Source organism: Setaria viridis, chromosome 8 (assembly GCF_005286985.2).
Source record: "Setaria viridis chromosome 8, Setaria_viridis_v4.0, whole genome shotgun sequence".
Lineage (NCBI taxonomy): Eukaryota > Viridiplantae > Streptophyta > Magnoliopsida > Poales > Poaceae > Setaria > Setaria viridis.
Window position 1 is genome coordinate 99,658 of NC_048270.2, and position 26,599 is coordinate 126,256.

General features: G+C 50.9%; 2 protein-coding genes and 1 long non-coding RNA gene across 4 annotated transcripts; 1 reads left to right on the plus strand and 2 right to left on the minus strand.

The window, feature by feature from the left end:
* Nucleotides 1-10,304: 10,304 nt before the first annotated feature.
* Nucleotides 10,305-11,840, minus strand: LOC117866712 (uncharacterized; the record flags this gene model as incomplete). Its single annotated transcript, XM_034750981.1, has 3 exons — nucleotides 11,763-11,840; nucleotides 11,005-11,687; nucleotides 10,305-10,813 (listed from the first exon to the last, which is right to left on the minus strand). Coding segments are annotated over exons 2-3 (1,164 nt in total), but the record flags the coding sequence as incomplete, so codon positions are not given.
* Nucleotides 11,841-17,843: 6,003 nt separating this feature from the next.
* LOC117833830 (uncharacterized) lies at nucleotides 17,844-19,286 on the minus strand. 2 transcript variants are annotated; one of them, XR_011898982.1, is made up of 4 exons: nucleotides 18,765-19,275; nucleotides 18,321-18,418; nucleotides 18,039-18,169; nucleotides 17,844-17,963 (listed from the first exon to the last, which is right to left on the minus strand). It is a non-coding gene; the product is annotated as an uncharacterized lncRNA (long non-coding RNA). The 2 variants fall into 2 exon arrangements; XR_011898981.1 differs by having other exon boundaries at nucleotides 18,039-18,418; nucleotides 18,765-19,286.
* A 1,648-nt stretch (nucleotides 19,287-20,934) lies between these two features.
* LOC117833157 (probable cytokinin riboside 5'-monophosphate phosphoribohydrolase LOGL5) lies at nucleotides 20,935-21,670 on the plus strand. Its single transcript, XM_034712569.2, has 2 exons — nucleotides 20,935-21,169; nucleotides 21,297-21,670. The coding sequence occupies exons 1-2, from the start codon at nucleotides 20,989-20,991 to the stop codon at nucleotides 21,626-21,628; spliced, it is 513 nt and encodes a 170-aa protein (XP_034568460.2). The 5' UTR covers nucleotides 20,935-20,988; the 3' UTR covers nucleotides 21,629-21,670.
* Nucleotides 21,671-26,599: the final 4,929 nt, after the last annotated feature.

Consider the following 26,599-nt stretch of genomic DNA (forward strand, 5'->3'; position numbering starts at 1 on the left):
TTGCCGGTGTGACCGTATTCGGGCTCTCGTGACCTATAGCACACATTTTCTCGGCCGAAAACGGGTCCGGAGGCCATTTTCATGGCTTCGGACCACCCCCCATATTTTCGACCACGATTGCTGGTGTGGCCGTATTCAGTCTCCCGTGACCTATAGCACACATTTTCACGGCCGAAAATGATCCGGAGGCCATTTTCACGGCTTCGGACCATACCCCACGTTTTCAACCCCAGTGGCCGGTGTGACCGTTTTCGGGCTCCCGAGAACTATAGCACAGAATTTTGGCAGAAAACGGATCCGGAAGCCGTTTTCACGATTTCGGACCTTCCCCACATTTTCGACCACAGTTCTGCTGTGACCATATTCGATCTCCCGTGACCTATAGCACACGTTTTCTTGGCCCAAAATGGGTGCGGAGGAAATTTTCACAGCTTCGAACGATCACCCGCGTTTTCAACCCTGGTTGCCGGTGTGACCGGATTCGGGCTCCCGTGACCTATAGCACACGTTTTCTCGGTCGAAAACAAGTCCGGAGGCCATTTTCACGGCTTCGGACCGCCCCCCACGTTTTCGACCCCGAATGCTGGTGTGGCCGTTTTCAGGCTCCCGTGACCTATAGCACACGTTTTCATTGCAAAAAATGAGTCCGGAGGCCATTTTCACGGCTTCGGACCATCCCTCACGTTTTCGACCCCGGTGCCCGTTGTGACCGTATTCTGGCTGTCGTGACCGAGAGCACACGTTTTCACAACCAAAAATGGGTCCGGAGGCTATTTTCACAGCTTTGGACGATCACCCGCGTTTTCGACTCGGGTTGCCGATGTGACCGTATTCGGGCTCCCATGACCTATAGCCCACGTTTTGTTGGCCGAAGACGGGTCCTGAGGCCATTTTCACGGCTTTAAACCATCAATCATTTTTTCAACCCTGGTGGCCGGTGTGACCGTATTCGGGATCTCGTGACCTAGAGAACATGTTTTCTTGGCCGAAAACAGGTTCGGAGGCCATTTTCACGGCTTCGAACAATCCCCCACGTTTTCTTGGCCGAAGACGGGTCCAAAGTCCATTTTCAAGCCTTCGGTCTATCCCCCACATCTTCGACCCTGGTGGCCGGTATGGCAATTTTCGGGCTCCTGTGACCTTTAGCACATGTTTTCACGGTTAAAAATGGGTCTGGAGGCCATTTTCATGGATTCGGACCATCCCCAACATTTTCGACCCTGATTGCCGGTGTTGCCATTTTCAGGCTCCCACGACCCTAACAGACGTTTTCACTGCCAAAAACGAGTCCGGAGCCCATTTTCACGGCTTCGGACCATCCCTCACGATTTCGACCCCGGTGGCCCGTGTGACCATATTCGGGCGCCGGTGACATATAGCACACATTTTCTTGGCAGAAAACGGGTCCGGAGGCTATTTTCATGATTTCGGACCTTCCCCACGTTTTCGACCCTAGTTCTGTAGCGACCGTATTCGGTCTCCCGTGACCTATAGCACACATTTTCTGGGCTGAAAACGGGTTCGGAGGCCAATTTCACGGCTTCGAACGATCACCCGTGTTTTCGACCTTAGTTGCCGGTGTGACCGTATTCGGGCTCTCGTGACCTATAGCACACGTTTTCTTGGCCGAAAACGAGTCCGGAGGCCATTTTCACAGCTTGGGACGATCACCCACGCTTTCGACCCCGGTTGCTAGTGTGACCGTATTCGGGCTCCAGTGACCTATAGCACACATTTTCTTGGCAGAAAATGGGTCCGGAGGCCATTTTCATGATTTCGGACGTTCCCCACATTTTCGACCCCGTTTCCGGTGTTACCGTATTCGGCCCCCCAGTACCTATAGCACACATTTTCTTGGCTGAAAAAGGGTCCGGAGGCCATTTTCACGGCTTTGGACGATCACCCGCGTTTTCGACCTCGGTGCGCGGTGTGACCGTATTCGGTCTCCCGTGACCTATAGCACACGTTTTCTTGGCCGAAAACGAGTCCGGAGGCCATTTTCACAGCTTGTGACGATCACCCACGCTTTCGACCCCGGTTGCTCGTGTGACCGTATTCGGGGTCCGGTGACTTATAGCACACATTTTCTTGGCAGAAAACGGGTCCGGAGGCTATTTTCATTATTTCGGACCTTCCCCACGTTTTCGACCCCGGTTCCGGTTTGACCATATTCGGTCTCCGATGACCTATAGCACACGTTTTCTTGGCCGAAAATGGGTCCGGAGGCCATTTTCACAGCTTCGAACGATCACCCGCGTTTTCAACCCTGGTTGCTAGTGTGACCGTATTCGGGCTCCCGTGACCTATAGCACATGTTTTCACAACCATAAACGGGTCCGGAAGCCATTTCTACGGCTTCGGACCATCCGCCACGTTTTGAACCCCGGTGGCCGGTGTGACCGTATTCGCTCTCCTGTGAGCACACGTTTTCTTGGCCGAAAACGAGTCCGGAGGCCATTTTCACGGCTTCGGACCATCTCTCATGTTTTCGACCCCGATGGCCGGTGTGACCGTATTCGGGCTCCGATGACATATAACATAGATTATCCTCGCAGAAAACGAATCCGGAGGCTATTTTCATTAATTCGGACCTTCCCCACATTTTCGACCCTGGTTCTGGTGTGACCGTATTCGGTCTTCCGTGACCTATAGCACACGTTTTCTGGGCTGAAAACAGGTCCGGAGGTTATTTTCACGGCTTCGAACGATCACCCGCATTTTCGACCCTAGTTGCCGGTGTGACCGTATTCGGGCTCTCGTGACCTATAGCACACATTTTCTGGGCCGAAAACGGGTCCAGAGGCCATTTTCATGGCTTCGGACCACCCCCCATATTTTCGACCACGATTGCTGGTGTGGCCGTATTCGGTCTCCCGTGACCTATAGCACACATTTTCACGGCCGAAAACGATCCGGAGGCCATTTTCACGGCTTCGGACCATACCCCACGTTTTCAACCCCAGTGGCCGGTGTGACCGTTTTCGGGCTCCTGAGAACTATAGCACAGAATTTTGGCAGAAAACAGATCCGGAAGCTGTTTTCACGATTTCGGACCTTCCCCACATTTTCGACCACAGTTCTGGTGTGACCATATTCGATCTCCCGTGACCTATAGCACACGTTTTCTTGGCCCAAAACGGGTCCGGAGGAAATTTTCACAGCTTCGAACGATCACCCGCGTTTTCAACCCTGGTTGCCGGTGTGACCGGATTCGGGCTCCCGTGACCTATAGCACACGTTTTCTCGGTCGAAAACAAGTCCGGAGGCCATTTTCACGGCTTCGGACCGCCCCCCACGTTTTTGACCCCGAATGCTGGTGTGGCCGTTTTCAGGCTCCCGTGACCTATAGCACACGTTTTCATTGCAAAAAATGAGTCCGGAGGCCATTTTCACGGCTTCGGACCATCCCTCACGTTTTCGACCCCGGTGCCCGTTGTGACCGTATTCTAGCTGTCGTGACCGAGAGCACACGTTTTCACAACCAAAAATGGGTCCGGAGGCCATTTTCACAGCTTTGGACGATCACCCGCGTTTTCGACTCGGGTTGACGATGTGACCGTATTCGGGCTCCCATGACCTATAGCCCACGTTTTGTTGGCCGAAGACGGGTCCTGAGGCCATTTTCACGGCTTTAAACCATCAATCATTTTTTCAACCCTGGTGGCCGGTGTGACCGTATTCGGGATCTCGTGACCTAGAGAACATGTTTTCTTGGCCGAAAACAGGTTCGGAGGCCATTTTCACGGCTTCGAACAATCCCCCACGTTTTCTTGGCCGAAGACGGGTCCAAAGTCCATTTTCAAGCCTTCGGTCTATCCCCCACATCTTCGACCCCGGTGGCCGGTATGGCAATTTTCGGGCTCCTGTGACCTTTAGCACATGTTTTCACGGTCGAAAATGGGTCTGGAGGCCATTTTCATGGATTCGGACCATCCCCAACATTTTCGACCCTGATTGCCGGTGTTGCTATTTTCAGGCTCCCACGACCCTAACAGACGTTTTCAATGCCAAAAACGAGTCCGGAGCCCATTTTCACGGCTTCGGACCATCCCTCACGATTTCGACCCCGGTGGCCCGTGTGACCATATTCGGGCGCCGGTGACATATAGCACACATTTTCTTGGCAGAAAACGGGTCCGGAGGCTATTTTCATGATTTCGGACCTTCCCCACGTTTTCGACCCTGGTTCTGTAGTGACCGTATTCGGTCTCCCGTGACCTATAGCACACGTTTTCTGGGCTGAAAACGGGTCCGGAGGCCATTTTCACGGCTTCGAACGATCACCCGCGTTTTGGACCCTAGTTGCCGGTGTGACCGTATTCGGCCTCTTGTGACCTATAGCACACGTTTTCTCGGCCGAAAACGGGTCCGGAGGCCATTTTCACGGCTTCGGACCACCCCCCACGTTTTCTTGGCCGAAGACGGGTCCAGAGTCCATTTTCAAGCCTTCGGACCATCCCCCACGTTTTTTACCCTGATTGCCGGTGTGGCCGTTTTCAGGCTCTCATGACCTATAGCACACGTTTTCAGTGCCAAAAATGAGTCCGGAGGCTATTTTCACGGCTTCAAACCATCCCCGACGTTTTCGACCCCGGTGGCCGGTGTGGCCGTATTCAGGCTCCCTTGACCTATAGCACACGTTTTCTTGGCCGAAAACGAGTCCGGAGGCCATTTTCACGGCTTCGGACCATCCCTCACGTTTTCGACCCGAGTTGCTGGTGTGACCGTATTCGGGCTCCCATGAGCTATAGCACTCATTTTTAGAACCGAAAACGGGTCCGGAAGCCATTTTCACGGCTTCGGACCATCCCCCATGTTTTGAACCCCGGTAGGCGGTGTGACCGTATTCCAGCTCGTGTGACCTATAGCACACGTTTTCTAGGCCCAAAACGAGTCCGAAGGCCATTTTCATAGCTTGGGATGATCACCCATGATTTTAACCCCGGTTGCCGGTGTGACCGTATTCGGGCTCCGGTGACCTATAGCACACGTTTTCTTGGCAGAAAACGGGTCTGGAGGCCATTTTCACGATTTCAGACCTTCCCCACGTTTTTGCCCCCGGTTGCCGGTGTGACCGTATTCAGTCTCCCGTGACCTATAGCACATGTTTTCTTGGTTGAACACGGGTCCGGAGGCCATTTTCATAGCTTGGGACGATCACCCATGATTTTAACCCTAGTTGCCAGTGTGACCGTATTCAGCCTCCAGTGACCAATAGCACACGTTTTCTTGGTTGAACATGGGTCCGGAGTCTATTTTCACGATTTCAGACCTTCCCCCACATTTTCGACCCCAGTTGCCGGTGTGAACGTATTCGGGCTCCCGTGATCTATTGCACACGTTTTCTTGGCCGAAAACGGGTCCGGAGGCCATTTTCATAGCTTGGGACGATCACCCATGTTTTCGACCCCGGTTGCCGGTGTGACCGTATTCGGGCTCGCGTGACCTAGAGCACACGTTTTCTTGGCCCAAAACAGGTTCGGAGGCCATTTTCACAGTTAAGACGATCATCCACGTTTTCGACCCCGTTTGCCGGTGTGACCGTATTCGCGTTCCCGTGACCTATAGCACACGTTTTCTCGGCCGAAAACGTGTCCGGAGGCCATTTTCACGGCTTCGAACCATCACCCACGTTTTTGACCCCAGTGGCTGGTGTGACCGTATTCGGGCTCCCGTGACCTATAGAACACGTTTTCACGGCCGAAAACGAGTCCGGAGATTATTTTCACGGCTTCGGACCACCCCCCTCGTGTTCCACTCCGATTGCCGGTGTGGCCGTTTTCGAGCTCCCGTGACCTATATCACACGTTTTCATTGCCAAAAATGAGTCCGGAGGCCATTTTCACATCTTCAGACCATCCCTCACGTTTTTGAACCTAGTGGCCGGTGTGACCGTATTCGGGCTCTCGTGACCTATATAGCACACGTTTTCTTGGCTGAAAACCGGTCCGGAGGCCATTTTCACACCTTCGGATGATCACCCGCGTTTTTGACCCCGGTTGCCGGTGTGACTGTATTCGAGCTCCCGTGACCTATAGAACACGTTTTCACGGCCGAAAACGGGTCTGGAGATTATTTTCATGGCTTCGGACCACCACCCTCGTGTTCGACCCCGATTGCTGGTGTGGCCGTTTTTAGGCTCCCGTGACCTATAGCATTTGTTTTCTTGAGCGAATATGGGTCTGGAGGCCATTTTCACAACTTCGGACCATCCCCCACGTGTTCGACCCCCATTGCCGGTGTGGCCGTTTTCAGGCTCCCATGACCTATAGCACACGTTTTAATTGCTAAAAACGAGTCCGGAGGCCATTTTCACGGCTTCGAACCATCCCCGATGTTTTCGACCGTGGTGGCCGGTGTGGCCGTATTCGGGCTTCCTTGACCTATAGCACACGTTTTCTTGGCCGAAAACGGGTACGGAGGCCATTTTCACAACTTCGGACCATCCCCCACGTTTTGGACCCCGGTAGCCGGTGTGTCCGTATTCGGGCTCCCTTGACCTATAGCACACGTTTTCTTGGCTGAAAACGGGTCCGGAGGACATTTTCACACCTTCGGACGATCACCCGCGTTTTCGACCGCGGTTGCCGATGTGACCGTATTCGGGCTCCTGTGACCTATAGCACACGTTTTCTCAGCCTAAAACGGGTCCAGAGGCCATTTTCACGGCTTCGGACCATACCCCACGTTTTCGACCTCAGTGGTTGGTGTGATCGTATTCGGGCTCCCGTGACCTATAGCACACGTTTTCACGGCTGAAAACAGGTCCAGGGCTATTTTCACAGCTTCGGACCATCCCCCACATTTTCTTAGCCCAAAACGAGTCCGGAGGCCATTTTCACAGCTTGGGACGATCACCATGATTTTAACCCCGGTTGCCGGTGTGACCGTATTCGGGCTCCGGTGACCTATAGCAATCGGTTTCTTGGCAGAAAATGAGTCCGGAGGCTATTTTCACGATTTCAGACCTTCCCCACGTTTTCAACCCCGGTTGCCGGTGTGACCGTATTCGGTCGCCCGTGACCTATAGCACATGTTTTCTTGGTTGCACACAGGTTCGAAGGCCATTTTCATAGCTTTGGACGATCACCCATGATTTCAACCCCAGTTGCCAGTGTGACCGTATTCAGCCTCCGGTGACCTATAGCACACGTTTTCTTGGTTGAACATGGGTCCGGAGTCTATTTTCAAGATTTCAGACCGGCCCCCACGTTTTCGACCCAAGTTGCCGATGTGAACGTATTCGGGCTCCCGTGATCTATAGCACACGTTTTCTTGGCCGAAAACGGGTCCGGAGGCCATTTTCACAGCTTGGGACGATCACCCACGTTTTCGACCCCGGTTGCCGGTGTGACAGTATTCGGGCTCCCGTGACCTATAACACACGTTTTCATTGCCAAAAATGAGTCCGGAGGCCATTTTCACAGCTTCGGACCATCCCTCACGTTTTTGGCCCCGGTGGCCGGTGTGACCGTATTCGGGCTCTCGTGACCTATGGCACACGTTTTCTTGGCCGAAAATCGGTCCGGAGGCCATTTTCAGAGCTTCGGATGATCACCCGCGTTTTCGACCCCGGTTGCCGGTGTGACTGTATTCGAGCTCCCGTGACCTATAGAACACGTTTTCACGGCCGAAAATGGGTCTGGAGATTATTTTCACGGCTTCGGACCACCCCCCTCGTGTTCGACCCCGATTGCTGGTGTGGCCGTTTTTAGGCTCCCGTGACCTATAGCATTTCTTTTCCTGAGCGAAAATGGGTACGGAGGCCATTTTCACAACTTCGGACCATCCCCCATGTTTTCGACCCCGATTGCCGGTGTGGCCGTTTTCAGGCTCCCATGACCTATAGCACACGTTTTCACTGCCAAAAACGAGTCCAGAGGCCATTTTCACGGCTTCGGACCATCCTCGACGTTTTCGACCCCAGTGGCCGGTGTGGCCGTATTCGGGCTCCCTTGACCTATAGCACACGTTTTCTTGGCCAAAAACGGGTACGGAGGCCATTTTCACAACTTCGGACCATCCCCCACATTTTCGACCACGGTAGCCGGTGTGTCCGTATTCAGGCTCCCTTGACCTATAGCACACATTTTCTTGGCTGAAAACGGGTCCGGAGGCCATTTTCACAGCTTCGGACGATCACCCGCGTTTTCGACCGTGGTTGCCGGTGTGACCGTATTCGGGCTCCCGTGACCTATAGCACACGTTTTCTCAGCCTAAAACGGGTCCAAAGGCCATTTTCACAGCTTCGGACCATACCCCACGTTTTTGACCTCTGTGGCTGGTGTGACCGTATATGGGCTCCCGTGACCTATAGCACACGTTTTCACAGCCGAAAACGGGTCCAGGGGCCATTTTCACAGCTTCGGATTACCCCCCACGTTTTCTTGGCCCAAGACAGGTCCGAAGTCCATTTTCAAGCCTTCGAACCATCCCCCACGTCTTCGACCCCGGTGGTCGGTGTGGTCGTTTTTCAGGCTCCCGTGACCTTTAGCACACGTTTTCATGGTCGAAAACGGGTCCGGAGGATACTTTCACGGCTTCGGACCACCCCCCACGTTTTCGACCCCGATTGCCGGTGTGGCCGTTTTCAAGCACCCATGACCTATAGCACACGTTTTCATTGCCAAAAATGAGTCTGGAGGCCATTTTCACGGCTTCGGACCATCCCTCACGTTTTCGGCCCCGGTTGCCGGTGTGACCGTATTCAGGCTCCCGTGAGCTATAGCACACGTTTTCAAAACCGAAAACAGGTCCGGAGGCCATTTTCACGGCTTCGGACCATCCCCCAACTTTTGAACCCCAGTAGCCGGTGTGACCGTATTCGGGCTCCTGTGACCTATAGCACATGTTTTGTTGGCAGAAAACGGGTCCGGAGGCTATTTTCACGATTTCAGACCTTCCCCACGTTTTCGACCCCGGTTGCCGGTGTGACCGTATTCGGTCTCCCGTGACCTATAGCACACGTTTTCTTGGTTGAACACGGGTCCGGAGGCCATTTTCACAGCTTGGGACGATCACCCATGATTTTAACCCCAGTTGCCGTTGTGACCGCATTCAGGCTCCGGTGACCTGTAGCACACATTTTCTTGGCAAAAAACAGGTCTGCAGGCTATTTTCACGATTTCAGACCATCCCCGACGTTTTCGACCCCGGTGGCCGGTGTGGCCGTTTTCAGGCTCCCATGATCTATAGCACACGTTTTCATTCCAAAAAAACGAGTCTGGAGGCCATTTTCACGGGTTCGGACCATCCCGGACGTTTTCGACCCCAGTGGCCGTATTCGGGCTCCCTTGACCTATAGCACACGTTTTCTTGGCCGAAAACGAGTACGGAGGACATTTTCTCAACTTCGGACCATCCCCCGACCCCGGTAGCCGGTGTGTCCGTATTCGGACTCACTTGACCTATAGCACACGTTTTCTTGGCTAAAAACGGGTCCGGAGGCCATTTTCACAGCTTCGGACGATCACCCGCGTTTTCGACCGCGGTTGCCGGTGTGACCGTATTCGGGCTCCTGTGACCTATAGCACACGTTTTCTCAGCCTAAAACGGGTCCAGAGGCCATTTTCACGGCTTCGGACCATACCCCATGTTTTCGGCCTCTATGGCTGGTGTGACCATATTCGGGCTCCCGTGACCTATAGCACACGTTTTCACGGCCGAAAACGGGTCCAGGGGCCATTTTCACGGCTTTGGACCATCCCCACGTTTTCCTGGCCCAAGACAGGTCCGGAGTCCATTTTCAAGCCTTCGGACCATCCCGCACGTCTTCGACCCCGGTGGTCGGTGTGGTCATTTTCAGGCTCCCATGACCTTTAGCACACGTTTTCACGGTCGAAAGCGGGTCTGGTAACTAGGAAGAACCATCGTACCTGCTTATAGCTCTAGCTGTGCCATGTTGATGCCGTGTGCCATCAAGTTGACTTCAAGCTTTCCAGTGATTTCCACCCAATCCAATAACCCCATGTTAGCATATGCAGTTATGCAGTTTAAACTCCAGAGAAACAGCCACACGTACTTTGTAAGCACACAAAGGGAATGCATGTTAATGGAAAGCAAACTAATAGGCACAAACAAAGAAAATAGAACAGGCAAGATAATCCAATGTAGGATCACCTACGGTACAGGACAAGGCCGATAAAATTACATGTCAAATTAAACAGACAGTCTTAGTCACTAATAGAATGACGTAAGAAATAATGACCTACATGATTGATACATGGACCACTCAACCTGTGTTTGCGGTCAACATAACACACAAGATATTGGTCAAGGTTGCAGGGCCTGGCACAGGGAACTACCCTCTGATTTTCATCAAGGACAAACTCATGCGGCGGCTCAGCCCTCCTAGTCTTGAGATAATAGATACTGAACTTCCGACTGATCTGATAACTGTAGCCCAGGTATATCGCATCAGCAACAATGGAGGGGAATGTCTTGGTGGAGACAAGCATGCAGTGTGTCATGCCAACGAATGCCGCGTAGTGCCCGAGGCTCCTCACAGGTATCAGCGTCCTCCCAGCAATGTCCACCTCTGATACCTCAATGCGGCCAGTGACACCACCAACTGTGAATAGCTGCGTCTGATTGTAGGCTCCCCTGCCACCAAAATGCTCAACGTTTCTCCAATACCGTACCAGCAGCATCCTCCCATTGCTACCGCCAACCAGGTAGGAGAGTATGCGTATGTAGAGAATGGCATCCCTGGTTGCATGCTGGTGCTGGTCGATTATTTTGACCAGCTGAGGCAGCGGTCCCAGCTCCACCAGAAAGATGGACCCCTCCAGTGAGGCGACATAGCAGCGCCCTCCTTGAGACAGCAAGGAATGGAACATAACCCTGCCCATCGTTTCCGAGTGATACAACTTGCCTTGGTTCACCAGCGTCCAGTGTGGGTCACCAGGTTTGGCAACGATGATGCAGGATTGATCGTCCCTCATGCAGAGCACCAGGGTGGGGGGGGGGGGGGGGGGGGGGAGGTGGATTCATCCAAGCAGGCACCGTTGATCGAGTGGCCGTCGAGGCTATTGGACCTCTGGAAAAACATGGAGAAGCGCGCCATCACCGGTGGCACGGTTGCCATGATGGAGGAGATGGAGATGGCGGGGAACTCAGTGACGGCGTTGTTCAGAGGGTCCAGGAGGCAGATGGCCTTTGTGATCCTGTGGAAGAGGACGAGGAGGCCATCGACGGCGCCCAGGTGGCAGTGGGTCGTGAGCGCCGGGAGGTTGACGCTGAGGGAGGCCGCGGTGGCCATGTTGATGACGCGTCGGCGCGGCCCGGCATCAGGGCTGATGGTGAGCACCACCCAGTTGCGGGGCCGGAAGCGCCTGTCCAGGGCGCCACGGGCACGCAGGTCCGCGTCGCGCCACAGCCTGCACACAGCGCGGAAGCGGTAATACTCCGACACGTCGTCGGAGAGCAACCGACCGGCGATGTCCTCGACTAGCTCAGAAGTCAGGTTGGCCCAGTCCCTCCATTCCTGACGACCGACGGCCAGATCCTGGACAAACGCTTCACTGTTCGTCCCCGAGCGCTCGGAAGATTCGGCTATGAGGCGCCGCCGCCGCGCTCGTGTCATCAGCGCCTCAGATCCGTGGGTGCTGAATGAGTGATGCAGTTGTTGAACAAAAGCTCCGTGGGAGATGGATCCCATGGGGGAATCGGCAAAGCAGTTTTAGCCCCTGTATTGAGGAAATTTGTTGTGGTTTTCATCGATGACGTTGTAATCTATAGCAAGACATGGGCAGAACACTTACAACACTTGGGGCCCCCTCGCCGCCGCCGCCGACGAAGCGCAGAAAACTTCGTCGAAACGCTGCCTCCTTTTCTGCGCCGTAGAAGACCGAGAGAGAGGGAGCTAGGGTTGCGTTGGGTTATGGACTTATGGTTGGGGTGGGCCGGTGGGGGCTGCTGTTGGGCCGGCTGCTGCTGTGCTGCTGCTGGGCCGGCAAAAAATTCGGCCTGCCGCTAAATTGAGCCCACTTTAGCGGCTATCTCCGGATATCTCCGGCTAATAGCTGTTTTCGTTCCATAGCGCAAAAAGTTGTATATCTTAGCTTTTTTCTTGTGTAGCAGCTATCTCTGGCTATGCTTGCTATAGCCGGAGATTTAAAACTTTGCTTTTGACCGCCGCCAACCCATTCGATTTGGTGATGGCCGGCGCTGAGAGAGGTACGGCGTGTCGCTGCCGCCCTTGCCCGTGCGGGTACGAGGCGAGTGTTGGAGGTGCGGCAGCTGGATTGAAGAGTGGTGCCTTGTAGTGGCGGCTGAAGCGGGGAGGAGGGAGGCGGCAGGTTTCGGTTTGTGGTCGCGAATGACTGCGGGCCTCTTCTACTGCCCCACGGGTCATTTTAGCCAGAGATTGAGCGACTGACATGTAGGCCGAACGAGTCAGCAAATCAACGATCTGATGTGTATTGGGTCATCATGAGCTCTTCTGTCAATATGACACTGGTGGATCAGGCCTTGCCTCGAAAGGCCTGGCAGAATAATTAAGGGCCTTTTGGATCACAGTTTTTTTAAGACGCGAATTATAATATATTTATTTACAAATGAACATTTTTTTATAGTTGCTACCCAACAACCGGCTATTTTTCTATCTCGGTTTCAGCTAGGTTTCCAAAAACGCTATGACACGGTAGTGCATGTAAAATAAAAAAGCGAGTGACAGAGAAAAAAGAAATCAGTACTAAAAACAAACATAATCAAAATATAAACCGCCTGAAAAAAATGGGAAAGAAATCGTCCAAAAACACAAGAAGAAGACTAAGACAGAATTTGATTGAAAAAATTAGAAAGAGATCAGTAAAAAAAACGCCTCCAACATGCTGCAGCACTTGCAGCATGCCCTGGCCTCTGCTTGCCGCCGCGCTCGCGGCGCACGCAGACATAGCACCCGCCCTGCTCGTCTCCACCAGCGCGCTAGCCCATCGGCTAGTCCCGCTCGCAGATGACACACACCAAGGAGGCCGCCGACGAGGTCAGGCTCTCGGGGTTCGCCGCCGCCAACAAGGCAAAGCTCCTAGGTATCACGATCCCAAAATTTAAAACATGATCAATGCATAACCATGACCATCATGAGCATCATTAGTGCATAATTAAGCGTCATGTTATGAGCATTTGAATGAGTTTTGAATTGTCATGATGCAGCCTTACGAGATAGGATAACTCAATAACTGGTAAGTAAATTAGGCGAGATTAAAGCGATACGCCATTAATCAAAGCCTAGAAAACTCGATAAGTAACGGTGCTTACAAGCAAACTAGAGGTCGAGATGATGCAGCCCTGTTCATCGAAGAACTCACCGAGAAACTACGTTACTACTACTCCTAGGGTTTGGTAATTAACCGTAAAAGTTGTATTGATGTCTGATTGATCCGTTTACAAGCTTTGCTCTTACATATTTATACTCTGACCCTACAAACTCCTAGTCCATTACGACAATGAACCGCACAAAACTTGCCTAAAAAGAAAAACTAACATTACTAGATGTAGGACTCTATCAACCCCTTCTAGAAGATACGGGCCCCACAAAATATTCCCCCGCTGAATCGAGTAGACTTGGGCGGGCTGTAGGGTCACGAGAATGGAGTCTCGCGACATAGACCGCTTAAGCCGATTGAGGTCTATCTGTTGTTGACATCGGGTTGGGCAATTTAATTTTTGTGCTACCACATATCGCCGAATGGGAAGGAGAAGCCTATTAGCTTATTTGTCTTGTTCATTTGGACACGGCCCTAGATGTGTGGTCCGGACGGTGACTTTCTAGAGGAGCCTAGGGTGTCCTCGACGGACCTAGGTAGCCCTCCGTACAAGCTAGGCGTGCAAGTCAAACGTTTGAGGCTTTTTGGGAAAGGTTGGCTTGAGTTCCCCATTGTTCACCGTGCAAAGTGAGCGAGCCGCTTGGTCCTCTTGTCGTGTGGGTAGGGATGTACATCCTTGCAAGGTTTTAAAATCAATTCGAATTGCCACGTTCTCGATTCAATGTAGAGTTTTTTGGATGTTGATAAAAATTGTCTGCTTGTTCATGCTCTATGTTTACATGATGTTATACATGTTATTCACTAAAATTTGCAATAGGTTCGGGCAAGATAAATAAAACTTGCTAGTATTCCATAGGTTGTTTTATCACTTGCTTAGAGCAGGCCCAACGCAGGCATATTATATCATACGCTTCACCTTAAAGTAACATGCCACGTAGACAGAGAACACGAGGCTATCTTAGTTCTACCGCAGTCCAACACTCAAATGAAAAAGCAGCTTTATCTTTGTTAGAACTTTTTTCCTTCTCACTTTCTGAAAAACGCGTCACAAGGTAACAGGCAGTATCTTCCACAACGCTCACTGAGCGATGGCTTCAGACTTTTGTCAGATGAGCACCCGGTTCTTCTGCAGGAAGCTCTGACCCTCTGCGGAGCCATCAATCTGTGTGAGCTGGAGGCACGGGGCAGACGTGGAGCGTGAGGCTAATAGCCAGAGTGGCGAGTTGGGGCTGGCCTTACGGTCAAAAACTAAGGATAGGAGGAGCACTACGGGAAACAGAAGGTTTGCCGAGTGCCCGGGGCACTCGGCAAAGGCCTAAAAACACTCGGCAAAGGCTTTGCCGAGTGTAACACTCGGCAAAGAGCACACGGCAAATTTTGTGTCGGCAAAGACTAGTTTGCCGAGTGTCAAAACTCGAGCACTCGGCAAACATTTTGCCGACGGCCAAAAAACACTCGGCGAAAAGATGTACTCGGCGAAATGCGGGATGACGGCGTCGGGGTAACGACGGGTTTGCCGAGTGCCAGACGGGAGGCACTCGGCAAACACCGGGTCTTTGCCGAGTGCCAACACTCGGCAAAGACCGGACCTTTGCCGAGTGTCATCCACTAGGCACTCGGCAAACCCGGTTTCTTTGCCGTGTGCCGGGTCCCGGGCACTCGGCAAAGCCGGCCCCCTTTGCCGAGTGCCGGGTCCCAGGCACTCGGCAAAGTGTATTTTTTTCCCCGAATTTCGTACTGACGCTGCCACGTGGACCCGGGGTGATCTTTGCCGAGTGCCCTAGCGATGACACTCGGCAAACCATGTGTTTGCCGAGTGCCCTACTGCGACACTCGGCAAAACCGTACCTATATTGCATGTGCAACAACACTTTTAGTAATTAAAAGTATGTAAACTTTGTGTAAACCTAGTCAAATTCACTAAACATTGTGTATTCCATTTTTTAAGTAATATTGTTCCATTATTTCATGGATTTATAGTTCATATTTAATTTATATCTATTAAATTCATATACGTGCAATTAATGAATAAAAATTACTAAACGGATCTGAAAAATTCCCAAAATTTGACATGAACCAATCTATGTTCTCTATAGCCTATAAAAAAAATTTGGACTCAATGAGAATTACATGTATCGATTCATCTCAAAATCTTACCGGATCCTTTCAACTTCTACGAATCCTCTCCGGAGATGCTTCGAATTCTAAACATCATATGTCAAAACTTGTGCGAAACCTTGTCAATTTTTTACCACAGCCTCTCCATATGAAATCATAGCATCTTGCAAAATCTCGTGATTTTCAAACTTCGTTTGTATTTTTGAGAATTAAACAATCATTTGGCCACACGTTCGTAGTCGTGTTTCCTTAGCAAAATGTTCGAAATTCCTTTTCATTTTCTGGGTGAGACCTCAATTTGGACTCACTAACATGAATATGATTTTTCCACTCATATTATTCCATTATTCCAATCACCTGCAGTTCAAATTTGACTTAAATCAAAAAATTACTCTAAATGAAATTAATTGATTAAATATAGCAAACAGGTCAAAAAATAGTCCACCTTCTACCATGCAGTGCCAAATACCATACATGTAGAGTGTAAAAAGTTTGGAGGGTGGAGGAGGGAAAAAAAATTATTTTTGCCGAGTGTGTCAAAAGACACTCGGCAAACCCTATAGTATGCCGAGTGTGCCCCCTGGCACTCGGCATACTACTGGCTTTGCCGAGTGTCCCATCATGACACTCGGCAAACTAATGGCTTTGCCGAGTGCCCCCCGTAGACACTCGGCAAAGCCTAACGTCCGTCACGGAGTCGCGACGGCGGCGGCACGGGGAAGTCACGTGCTCGTCAGTTTGCCGAGTGTCCAACTTTGCCGAGTGCCTTGTGGGTGTTTGCCGAGTGTTTTTTTGGCGGCACTCGGCAAACCGGTCCTTCGCCGAGTGTATTATGTTTGCCGAGTGTTTTTGGTATTGCACTCAGCAAACCGGCCCTTCGCCGAGTGCCCGAAAAAATACACTCGGCGAAGTAATTACACTCGGCAAATTCAAGGTTTCCCGTAGTGGAGGTAGGCCTTGTACAAACTCACTTGTAATAACCTTAAAGTTTTATTCCTTGCTACAACCATTGCGTAAGTCTTGTGAGTACTTTTTTACTCATGTTGCTTTGTTAACTAAGTTGCAGGTGATCCGGAGGTTTTTTTGGTCATTTCAACCCTGCCGATTTCCGGTGTAGGTGAGGAGTGAGTTGGGCAGCCATGCTTGCTCCGATGGTGTCTTTGGGCAATGACATCATTGCTCTCTTTTGTGTTATCTATCCGCTGCGTTTTTAGAACTCTTTTGGTAAAATCGACATTGGGAAACTTAAACTTTAATTAATGTCACTCATGTTATCATTTGTGGGTCAAAGACTTGTATTTTGGAGCTGTTGCATTTAAATTTCGGATTTGAACCTTGTATTCTTCGAACTTGTACTCTTTAGTTGAACTCATGTAATATTTAAAATTGCTCTCTTATGGTTCATTTGGTGATGTGCAATTTGTATAGTATGTGTGCTTGATCTTGGGCACGTTGTTGAACACATATCGGGACTTCCGTGTTTGCTTTCGTTTTAAGTGAATTGTATGCTTGGTCATGTGCCTTTAGAAGTGGGTTAGCACGTGGCATATCATTTAGGAGTATATATGTGCTAGCTCCCGGCGGTTCACTTAAACCGAATGCAAATTTGGCAGTTCTCTACACTCGGCATCACAGGAGTTGCCACGAGAGGAAGAGCGTGAGACGGCACGAGGATAGTGTGGCCCGCGACCGTGACGTCTCCATGGAGTGACACCGAGGACGCGACGTCAACTGCTTCGATCTGTTAGACCATAGAGCAGTGGAGGCGCTACCGCTTTATGTTTAGAGAAAATTCCCTATTTACACTAATCTAATGAGTGGTTTCTTTTTTCCCTGAAAATTAAGACTTCCTTATTCGACACTGACACTGACTTTATCTTCCATCCCCAAATTGACACCACTGTCAATTCCACTGTCAAATTGACACTTTTGCCCCCTGTAGAAGGGAGCGCGCGAGGGGAAGAGTCCCTGCGTGCTGGCGGGCGACGCGAAGTGGAGAAATAATAGTTTGGCCCTATTCGGCTGATGTTTTTTCGGCGGAGAAATAATGTTCAATGTGAGAGAGCATCATTTCCTTCCTAGTAGTAGGCCTTAGTGGCAACCTAAGCGTCAGCATTTGGCTACACTTGGACCACCACGTGCTCGTCAAGATAACAAGAGAATTTGCAACCCGAATTATAATCACTGGCGCCATTGTTGGTTTGTAAGAGGATCTAATCTATTTGGTCCACTCATACAAAATCAGAATTTTTTTGTGGGGGGGAGGTCCATCTATGCTATATTCTCATCAAAGTTGATGCCTTCACTCGATGCGGTAAAACTATGAACTGATGATGAAGCATCTATCTGCACTCTCTATCATACTGTTACTGTGAATGTAATCAATCAGGTTCGTTCAAGTATCACAAATGTGCAAGAGCAGATTATCAGACACTAGTCACAGTACAGGGATTCCAATTTGCGGTTGATTATGGTAGATTATTACTGATTGGAGTCAAGCAAGTTCACTTTATTTATTCTACATACATGCTCTGATGCCTGATGGAGTGATGGGCAGGAGCAGTTCCTCTCTGCTCTCTACAGGAGAAAGAAGAGGCTGCATCTCTCAAAAACCAAAAAAAATAGAAAGAAAGAAGAGGCTGCTACTCTTACTCTAGTCTTGGGCGTCGTCGTGGGAGCGGTGGAAGTCCGTGGTGCATCCAGGAGCGTTGGGGTCCTTGGCGCCGCAGCAGTCGTAGAACTTGGCGGCGTAGGGGGGATCGCCGTCGCGGAGCTCGTAGTACCTTCAATTTAATTTGGTGAAGAGGATACGATAAGATGGATGGTGAAGAGCACGAGACGGAGGAGGAGTTGGTCGTCGTGGCGGCGGCAGACGAAGAAGGAAGGGTGGAACCTGCAGGAGAGGCGCGTGTTGGTCGACGGATCGTAGCTCACCTTGCACCGCCGGCACAACTTCTCGGCCGCTGGCGCCACACCGGAATCCATGGCCGTGCGAATTGGAATCCTTTTCGTCCCTCTGTTGGCCTGCTGCGCTGCGAGGGGGAGGGAGAGGAAGCGTGAGGAGGAGGATCGGATTGGTTTTGCTGGTGGTTTTCCTCTGCTCCGTGGGCCAAACCAAAACCGGGACTCCCTTCCCTTTTCATAATTATTTTGAAAAAAATCCCTCACCTATTTTATAATCAACCCGCTGTCCTTGAATACGGAAAAAGAAAACAGAAGGTCGATGGGATCCCATCTACACGCACACGCTCAACTTCCTACGCGGCTCTGGACATGGCAAGAAATCGATTCGAACACGAAGCAGAAAAGCAGAGAGGATTCAAGATATAAAATCGATAGGGAACCATCATCAAGAATAGGTTGAGCGAATCCGCGTACCATGAAAGAGAACAAGGCAGGGAGGTCAATGCGCCGAAACGAGTTCGCTCGTGGGGCTGCTCGCCATCGCAGCGTGAGCTGCCTGTCCTCCGCACCGAGCCATGGCCCCGAGGCGGCGAGGTGCCTCTGCACGCCTTGGCGCAGACCATGGGTGTGCCAATGACAGCACCACACCTCAGCTCTGCCGCATGAGACGCTCAACTGCCGGACTGCCATGCTTCCGTTGCCTACTACCAGGCCGACGAGCACTGGAGCACAACGCGGCGGCGAGAAGAATTTGGAGCTGCATGTGTGTGGTTGTCAATCTACGGTTGATTGCGACTTGGCTGATTTGGTTGCCCGATGGCAAATACAACGAAGAGAACGATCAGACTATCAGAGGGAAGAAAGATTTTGCTTGCCTGATCTGATTTCTCGATGGGTATTTTGATGGTGCTTGTGTGTTGCCGGCTTGCCGCTACATGAAAAAGAGAATAAAGCTTTTAGGCTCTTTGGTTGGCTTTTGGCTTTTGCAAAAGCAAAAGCAGGTTGGAAAGCCCAACCAAAGGGAGCCTAAAGCCACGAACAGAACCCCAGTAGCTGTCATGGACGACCTCCACTTTTTCCTCCCCCTCCCCCCTCCGGCCCCCTCACTCTCTCTACACACACTATAAAGATCCATAACAATTGAAAATATTTTTTACCCAAACAATTTCCCTTATATGAATGCCGCCCCACGCCCTGACCAAGACACCGGACCGTGGAGCTCCTCACTGCCTTTGCCCCACGCCCTGACCAAGATACCGGACCGGCGTGGCCTCCTCCACACTACCGCACCTCATGCGCTCGCTTGCACGACCTATCCGTTGGTCCTCTCAATCACGTGTCGATGCCGCCTCCGCTCCGCCTATGCTCCTCGGTCCCCCTCCATCTGCGCAGTGCAATTGAAGCTCAAAGCCTCAAACAAACACACCTACACATACCCTAGGTATATTGTAAACAAAAATTTACAAGCCGGTACAGTTTTCATTGAACATGCATAAAACTCGAAAGGGATCAACTCTTTTGGATGATGTGCACTTGTACCCAGGTGGCAGCTAGCTGCATAATAGATTGACACACTGACAGCAGGTACTCGAGCAGCGGCAGAATATGCACAGTAGCACTCAACAACGTAACTGCTGCATATGACCCTCATCAATTAATGGGGGGTGTTTGGATACGATGTGCTAAACTTTAGCAGGGTCACATCGGATATTCGGATGCTAATTAGAAGGACTAAATATGAGCTAATTACAAAACTAATTGCACAGATGGAGTCTAATTCGCGAGACGAATCTATTAAGGCTAATTAATCCATCATTAGCAAATGGTTACTGTAGCACCACATTGTCAAATCATGAACTAATTAGGCTTAATAGATTCGTCTCGCGAATTAGACTCCATCTGTGCAATTAGTTTTATAATTAGACTGTGTTTAATACTCCTAATTAGTACCCAAACATCTGATGTGACAGGTGCTAAAGTTTAGCACGGTGTTCCCAAACACCTAAGTTGGAAGCTAATTAGCACACTTAGAAGTAGTTGTTTCAATTCGGAGCTAGCACTTTGTAGCTAGTACGTCGTTATACTATTTATATTATCGTGCGTGACGTACGTCCTATGTACGCGTGTTGTGTCGACATGGTTGAGTGATGCATGGGTAGTACGTAATAGCTAGTATGACATGCTTCTACTAATTAGTAATACCTGCTGTATTGACTATTATATATAACTGGTAATACCTGGACAAGCAGTAGACAAAGTGATTATATTGAGAGAGAATAATTAGGAGAACTAAATATGAGCTAATTACAAAACTAATAGCAGAACCTCTAGGCTAAATTGCGAGATGAATCTATTAAACCTAATTAATCCATCATTAGCGAATGCTTAATGTAGCACCACATTGTCAAATCATGAATTACTTAGGCTTAATAGATTCGTCTCGCGATTTAGCCTAGGGAGTGTGCAATTAGTTTTATAATTAGCCTATGTTTAATACTCCTAATTAGTGTCCAAATTAAACATTCGATGTGATAGGGATAAAGTTAGCCGCTGTCTCCCAAACACCCAGAAGCTTCGTTCTGTAGGCGTCTTCTCCTCCTGTTTGCTTTTTCCTTAATTGGGGACATGACATGGTACGGTGCGTCCGCAGGTGGAGCGCGGCATCGACCTTGTGTACGGCGGCGGCAGCGTTGGTCTGATGGGTCTCGTCTCCCGCGCCGTCCACAACGCCGGCGGGCACGTGCTGGGGATCGCGCCCAAGGCGGTGCTGCCGCGGGAGCTCATCGGCGACACGCCGGGGGAGCTCAAGGACGTGCCCGGGATGCACCAGCGGAAGGCGGAGATGGCGCGAAACGCCGACGCATTCATCGCGCTCCCCGGTGAGCAGCTGTTCTTGTGCAGTTGCCTGACTGCTATACCATGTCCATACCCAACCAAGAACAAACACTCCTCTGCCTCTGCTCTTCATCTTCTTACCAATTAATGCATGCAAATATGATCCAACAGGTGGGTATGGCACCCTGGAGGAGCTCCTTGAAGTCATCACCTGGGCCCAGCTTGGCATCCACAGCAAGCCGGTGGGCCTCCTCAACGTCGACGGCTACTACGACTCGCTGCTCTCCTTCGTCGACAGGGCCGTAGAGGAAGGCTTCGTTACCCCTGCCGCGCGCCACATCGTCGTCGCCGCCCACACGCCCCACGACCTGCTCGCCATGCTCGAGGACTACGTCCCCGTCCACGACGCCGACGAACCCAAGCTCAGTTGGGAGATGGCCGAGCACATGATCAAGTCCTCATCGTCCGACGACCACCACACCTCACTACTCTTCTCACGCTAGCTACCTACCTACCATTTACTACTACTACCCCATCAATCGTATACATATTCAATATTCACAATGACTAACTTATATTAACTATATATATGATGATGATTGGTTCGTCCTCAACATCATCATCTATCACAAATTCACAATGGTATTTGCTCTGGGTGTAAAATGACCAGTAGCTAGCTCAGCTGTGTGGGGCTCAATCATACCATGTACCTGCAACACCTGTTTTCATGGTCGAAAACGTGTCCGGAGGCTATTTTCATGTCCGGTGTCGCTATTTTCAGGCTCCAGTGGTCCATGTTTTCATGGCTGAACACACGTTTGGAGGCAATTTTCACTTGTTCGGTCCAGCCCCTATCCTCGGTGACTGGTGTGGCCGTTTTCGGACTCCCGTGACGTACAGCACATGTTTTCATGGCTGAAAACGCATCCGGAGGCTATTTTAACGTTTTCGGTCCATCCGCCACGTTTTTGACCCCGGTGGCCGGTGTCGCAGTTTTCGGGCTCCCGTGACCTATAACACACGTTTTCATGGCTGAACACGCGTTCGGAGGCAATTTTCACTTGTTCGGTCCAGCGCCTACATTTTAGTCCTCGGTGGCCAGTGTGGCCGAGTTTGGGCTCCTGTGACCTATGGCACATGTTTTCATGGCTGAAAACACGTCCGGAGGCCATTATCACGTCTTCGGTCCATCCCCACGTTTTTGCTATTTTCGGGCTCCTGCGACCTATAAAACAAGTTTTCATAGCCGCACACGCGTTCGGAGGCCATTTTCACTTGTTCGGTCCAGTCCCTACATTTTAGTCCTCGGTGGCCGGTGTGGCCTTTTTCAGGCTCCTGTGACGTATAGCACACATTTTCATGGCTGAAAATGCGTCCGGAGGCCATTTTCACATCTTCGGTCCATCCCCACGTTTAGGACCCTGGTGGCCGGTATCGCTATTTTTGGGCTCTCGTGACTTATAACACATGTTTTCATGGTCGAATACGCGTTCGGAGGCAATTTTCACTTGTTCGGTCGGCTGGTGTGACCGTTTTCGGGCTCCTGTAACCACACGTTTTCATGGCTGAAAACGCGTCCGGAGACCATTTTCACGTCTTTGGTCCATCCCCCACGTTTTCGACACTGGTGGCCGATGTCGCTATTTTCGGACTCCAGTGACCCATAATAGACGTTTTCATGGCTGAACACAATTTTCACTTGTAAGGTGCAGCCCATACATATTAGTCCTCGGTGACCAGTGTGGTCGTTTTCGGGCTCCTGTGACCTATAGCACACGTTTTCATGGTCGAAAACGCGTCCGGAGGCCTTTTTCACGTCTTCAGTCCATCCCCCACGTTTTGGACCCGGCTGGCCGGTATCGCTATTTTCGGGCTCTCGTGACCTATAACACCCGTTTTCATGGCCGAACATGTGTTCGGAGGTAATTTTCACATGTTCGGTCGAGCCCCTACATTTTAGTTCTCGGTGGCCGATGTGGCCGTTTTCGGACTCCCGTGACCTATAGCACACGTTTTCATGGGCGAAAACGCGTCCGGAGGCCATTTTCACATCTTCGGTCCATCCACTACGTTTTCGGCACCGGTGTCCGATGTCGCTATTTTCGGGCTCTAGTGACCTATAACAGACGTTTTCATGGCCGAACACGCGTTTAGAGGCAATTTTCACTTGTTTGATCTAGCACCTACATTTTCGGCCTCGGTGGCCGGTGTGGCCATTTTTGGCCTCCTGTGACCTATAGCACACGTTTTCATGGCCGAAAACACGTTCGGAGGCCACTTTCACATATTCGGTCCATACCCCACGTTTTCGACCCTGGTGGTCAGTGTTGCTGTTTTTGGGCTCCGACGACCTATAAAACACGTTTTCATGACCGAACACAAGTTCGAAGGCTATTTTCACTTGTTCGGTCCAGCCTCTACATTTTAGTCCTCGGTGGCCGGTGCGGTCGTGTTCGGGCTCCCATGACCTATGGCACACGTTTTCATGGCTGAAAACATGTCCAGATGTCATTATCACGCCTTTGGTCCATCCCCACATTTTCGACCCCGGTGGTGCTATTTTGGACTCCCGCAACCTATAAAACAAGTTTTCATGGCCGAACACAAGTCCGGAGGCCATTTTCACTTATTCGGTCCGGCCCCTACATTTTAGTCCTCGGTGGCCGGTGTGGCCTTTTTCGGGCTCCCGTGACCTATAGCACACGCTTTCATGGCTGAAAGCACGTCCAGAGACCATTTTCACGTTTTTGTCCATCCCTCACGTTTTTAACCCTGGTGGCCGGTGTCGCTATTTTCAAGGTCTCGTGACCTATAACTCGCATTTTCATGGCCGAACACGTGTTCGGAGGCAATTTTCACTAGTTCGGTCCAACCCCTACATTTTAGTCCTTGGTGGCCGGTGTGGCCATTTTCATGCTCCCGTGACCTGCCCGAAAACAGCCACACCTACCACCAGGGTCGAAAACGTAGGGGATGGACCGAAGGCGTGAAAATGGCATCCGAAACCATTTTTGGCCATGAAAATGTGTGCTATAGGTCACGGGAGCCCCAAAACGGCCACACCAGCCACCGGGATCGAAAACGTGGGGGATGGACCAGAGACGTGAAAATGGCTTGCACACCCGTTTTTGACCATTAAAACATGTACTATAGGTCATAGGAGTCCGAAGACGGCCACGCCGGCCAACAGGGTTGAAAACGTGGGGGATGGACCGAAAATGTGAAAATGGCCTCCGGACCTGTTTCCGGCCATAAAAACGTGTGCTATAGGTCACAGGAGCCGGAAAACGACCACACCGGACACCGGGGTCGAAAATGTGGGGTATGGACTGAAGACATAAAAATGGCATCCGGACCCATTTTCGGCCATGAAAACGTGTGATATAGATCACGGGAGCTTGAAAACGGGCACGCCAAGCACCGAGGTCGAAAACGTGGGAATGGACCAAACATGTGAAAATAGCCTCCGAAACCATTTTCGGCCATGAAAACGTGTGGTCACAGGAGCCCGAAAACGGACACACCAGCCACCGGGGTCGAAAATGTGCGGGATGGACCAAAGATGTGAAAATGGCCTCCGGACCCGTTTTCAGCCATGAAAACGTGTGATATAGGTCACGCGGGCTCGAAAATGGCCACACCAGCCACCGGGTTAAAAAATGTGGGGAATGGACTGAAGACGTGAAAATGGCCTCCGGACCCATTTTCGACCATGAAAACGTGTGCTATAGGTCACGGGAGCCTGAAAACAGACACACTAACCACTGGGATCGAAAACATGGGGGATGGACCGAAGACGTGAAAATGGCCTCCTGACCCATTTTCGGCCATGAAAACTTGAGCTATAGGTCAGGAGAGCCCGAAAACGGCTACACCGACCACCGGGTTCGAAAACGTGGGCGATGGATCGAAGATGTGAAAATGGTCTCTGGACCCGTTTTCGGCTGTGAAAATCTGTGCTATAGGTAGGCCAAAAACGGCCACGCCGGGCACCGAGGTGGAAAACATGGGGGATGGACCAAAGACGTGAAAATGGCCTCTGAACCCATTTTTGGCCATGAAAACGTGTGCTATAGGTCACCGGAGTAGGCAAACTGCCACACCGGCCACCGGGGTCGAAAACGTAAGGGATGGACCGAAGACGTGAAAATAGCCTTCGGACCTATTTTTGTCCATGAAAACGTGTACTATAGGTCACGAGAGTCCGAAGATGGCCACACTGGCCACCGGGGTTGAAATGTGGGGGATGGACTGAAGACATGAAAATGGCCTCCGGAGCAGTTTTCGGCCATGAAAACGTGTGCTATAAGTCATGGGAGCCCGAAAATGACCACATTGGCCACCATGGTTGAAACGTGTGGGATGGACCCAAGACATGAAAATGGCCTCCGGACCTGTTTTCGGCCATGAAAATGTGTGCTATAGGTCACGGGTGCCCGAAAACGGCCACACCTGCTACCGGGGTAAAAAATGTGGAGGATGGACCGAAGACATGAAAATGGCCTCCTAAATCGTTTTGGCCATGAAAACGTGTGTTATAGGTCACGGGAGCCTAAAAACGACCACACCAGCCACCAGCAACGAAAACGTGGGAGATGGACCGAAGACATGAAAATGGCCTGCAGACCCGTTTTCGCCCATGAAAACGTGTGCTATAGGTCACAGGAGACCCAAAAGAGTCGCACCGGCCACCGTGGTTGAAAACATGGGGGATGGACTGAAGACGTGAAAATAGCCTATAGATCCATTTTCGGCCATGAAAACGTGTGCTATAGGTCACGGGAGCCTGAAAATGGATACACCGACCACCGAGGTCAAAAACATGGGGGATGGGCTGAAGACATGAAAATGGCCTCCTAACCCATTTTCGGTCATGAAAACTTGAGCTATAGGTCACGAGAGCCCGAAAATGGCTACACGGACCACTAGATTCAAAAACGTGGGGATCGGATTGAAGACATGAAAATGGCATCCGGACCCGTTTTCGGCCCTGAAAACGTGTGAGGTCACGGTAGCCCAAAAACGGCCACACCGGCCATCGGGGTGCAAAACATGGGGGATAGACCGAAGATGTGAAAATAACCTCCGCACCCGTTGTCGTCCATAAAAACGTGTGCTATAGATCACGACAGCAAGAAAACAGCCATACCGACTATCGGGGTCGAAAATGTGCGGCATGGACCAAAGACGTAAAAATGGCATCCGGACCCATTTTCGACCATGAAAACGTGTGATATAGGTCACGGGAGCTTGAAAACGGCCACACCGGCCATCAGGTTAAAAAAACGTGGGGGATGGACCGAAGACATGAAAATGGCCTCCGGATGCGTTTTCCGCCGTGAAAACGTGTGCCATAGGTCACGGGAGCTCGAAAAATGACACACCGGCCACCGGGGTCGAATACGTGGGGGATGGATCGAAGACGTGAAAATGGCCTCCGGACCCATTTTTGGCCATGAAAACGTGTGGTATAG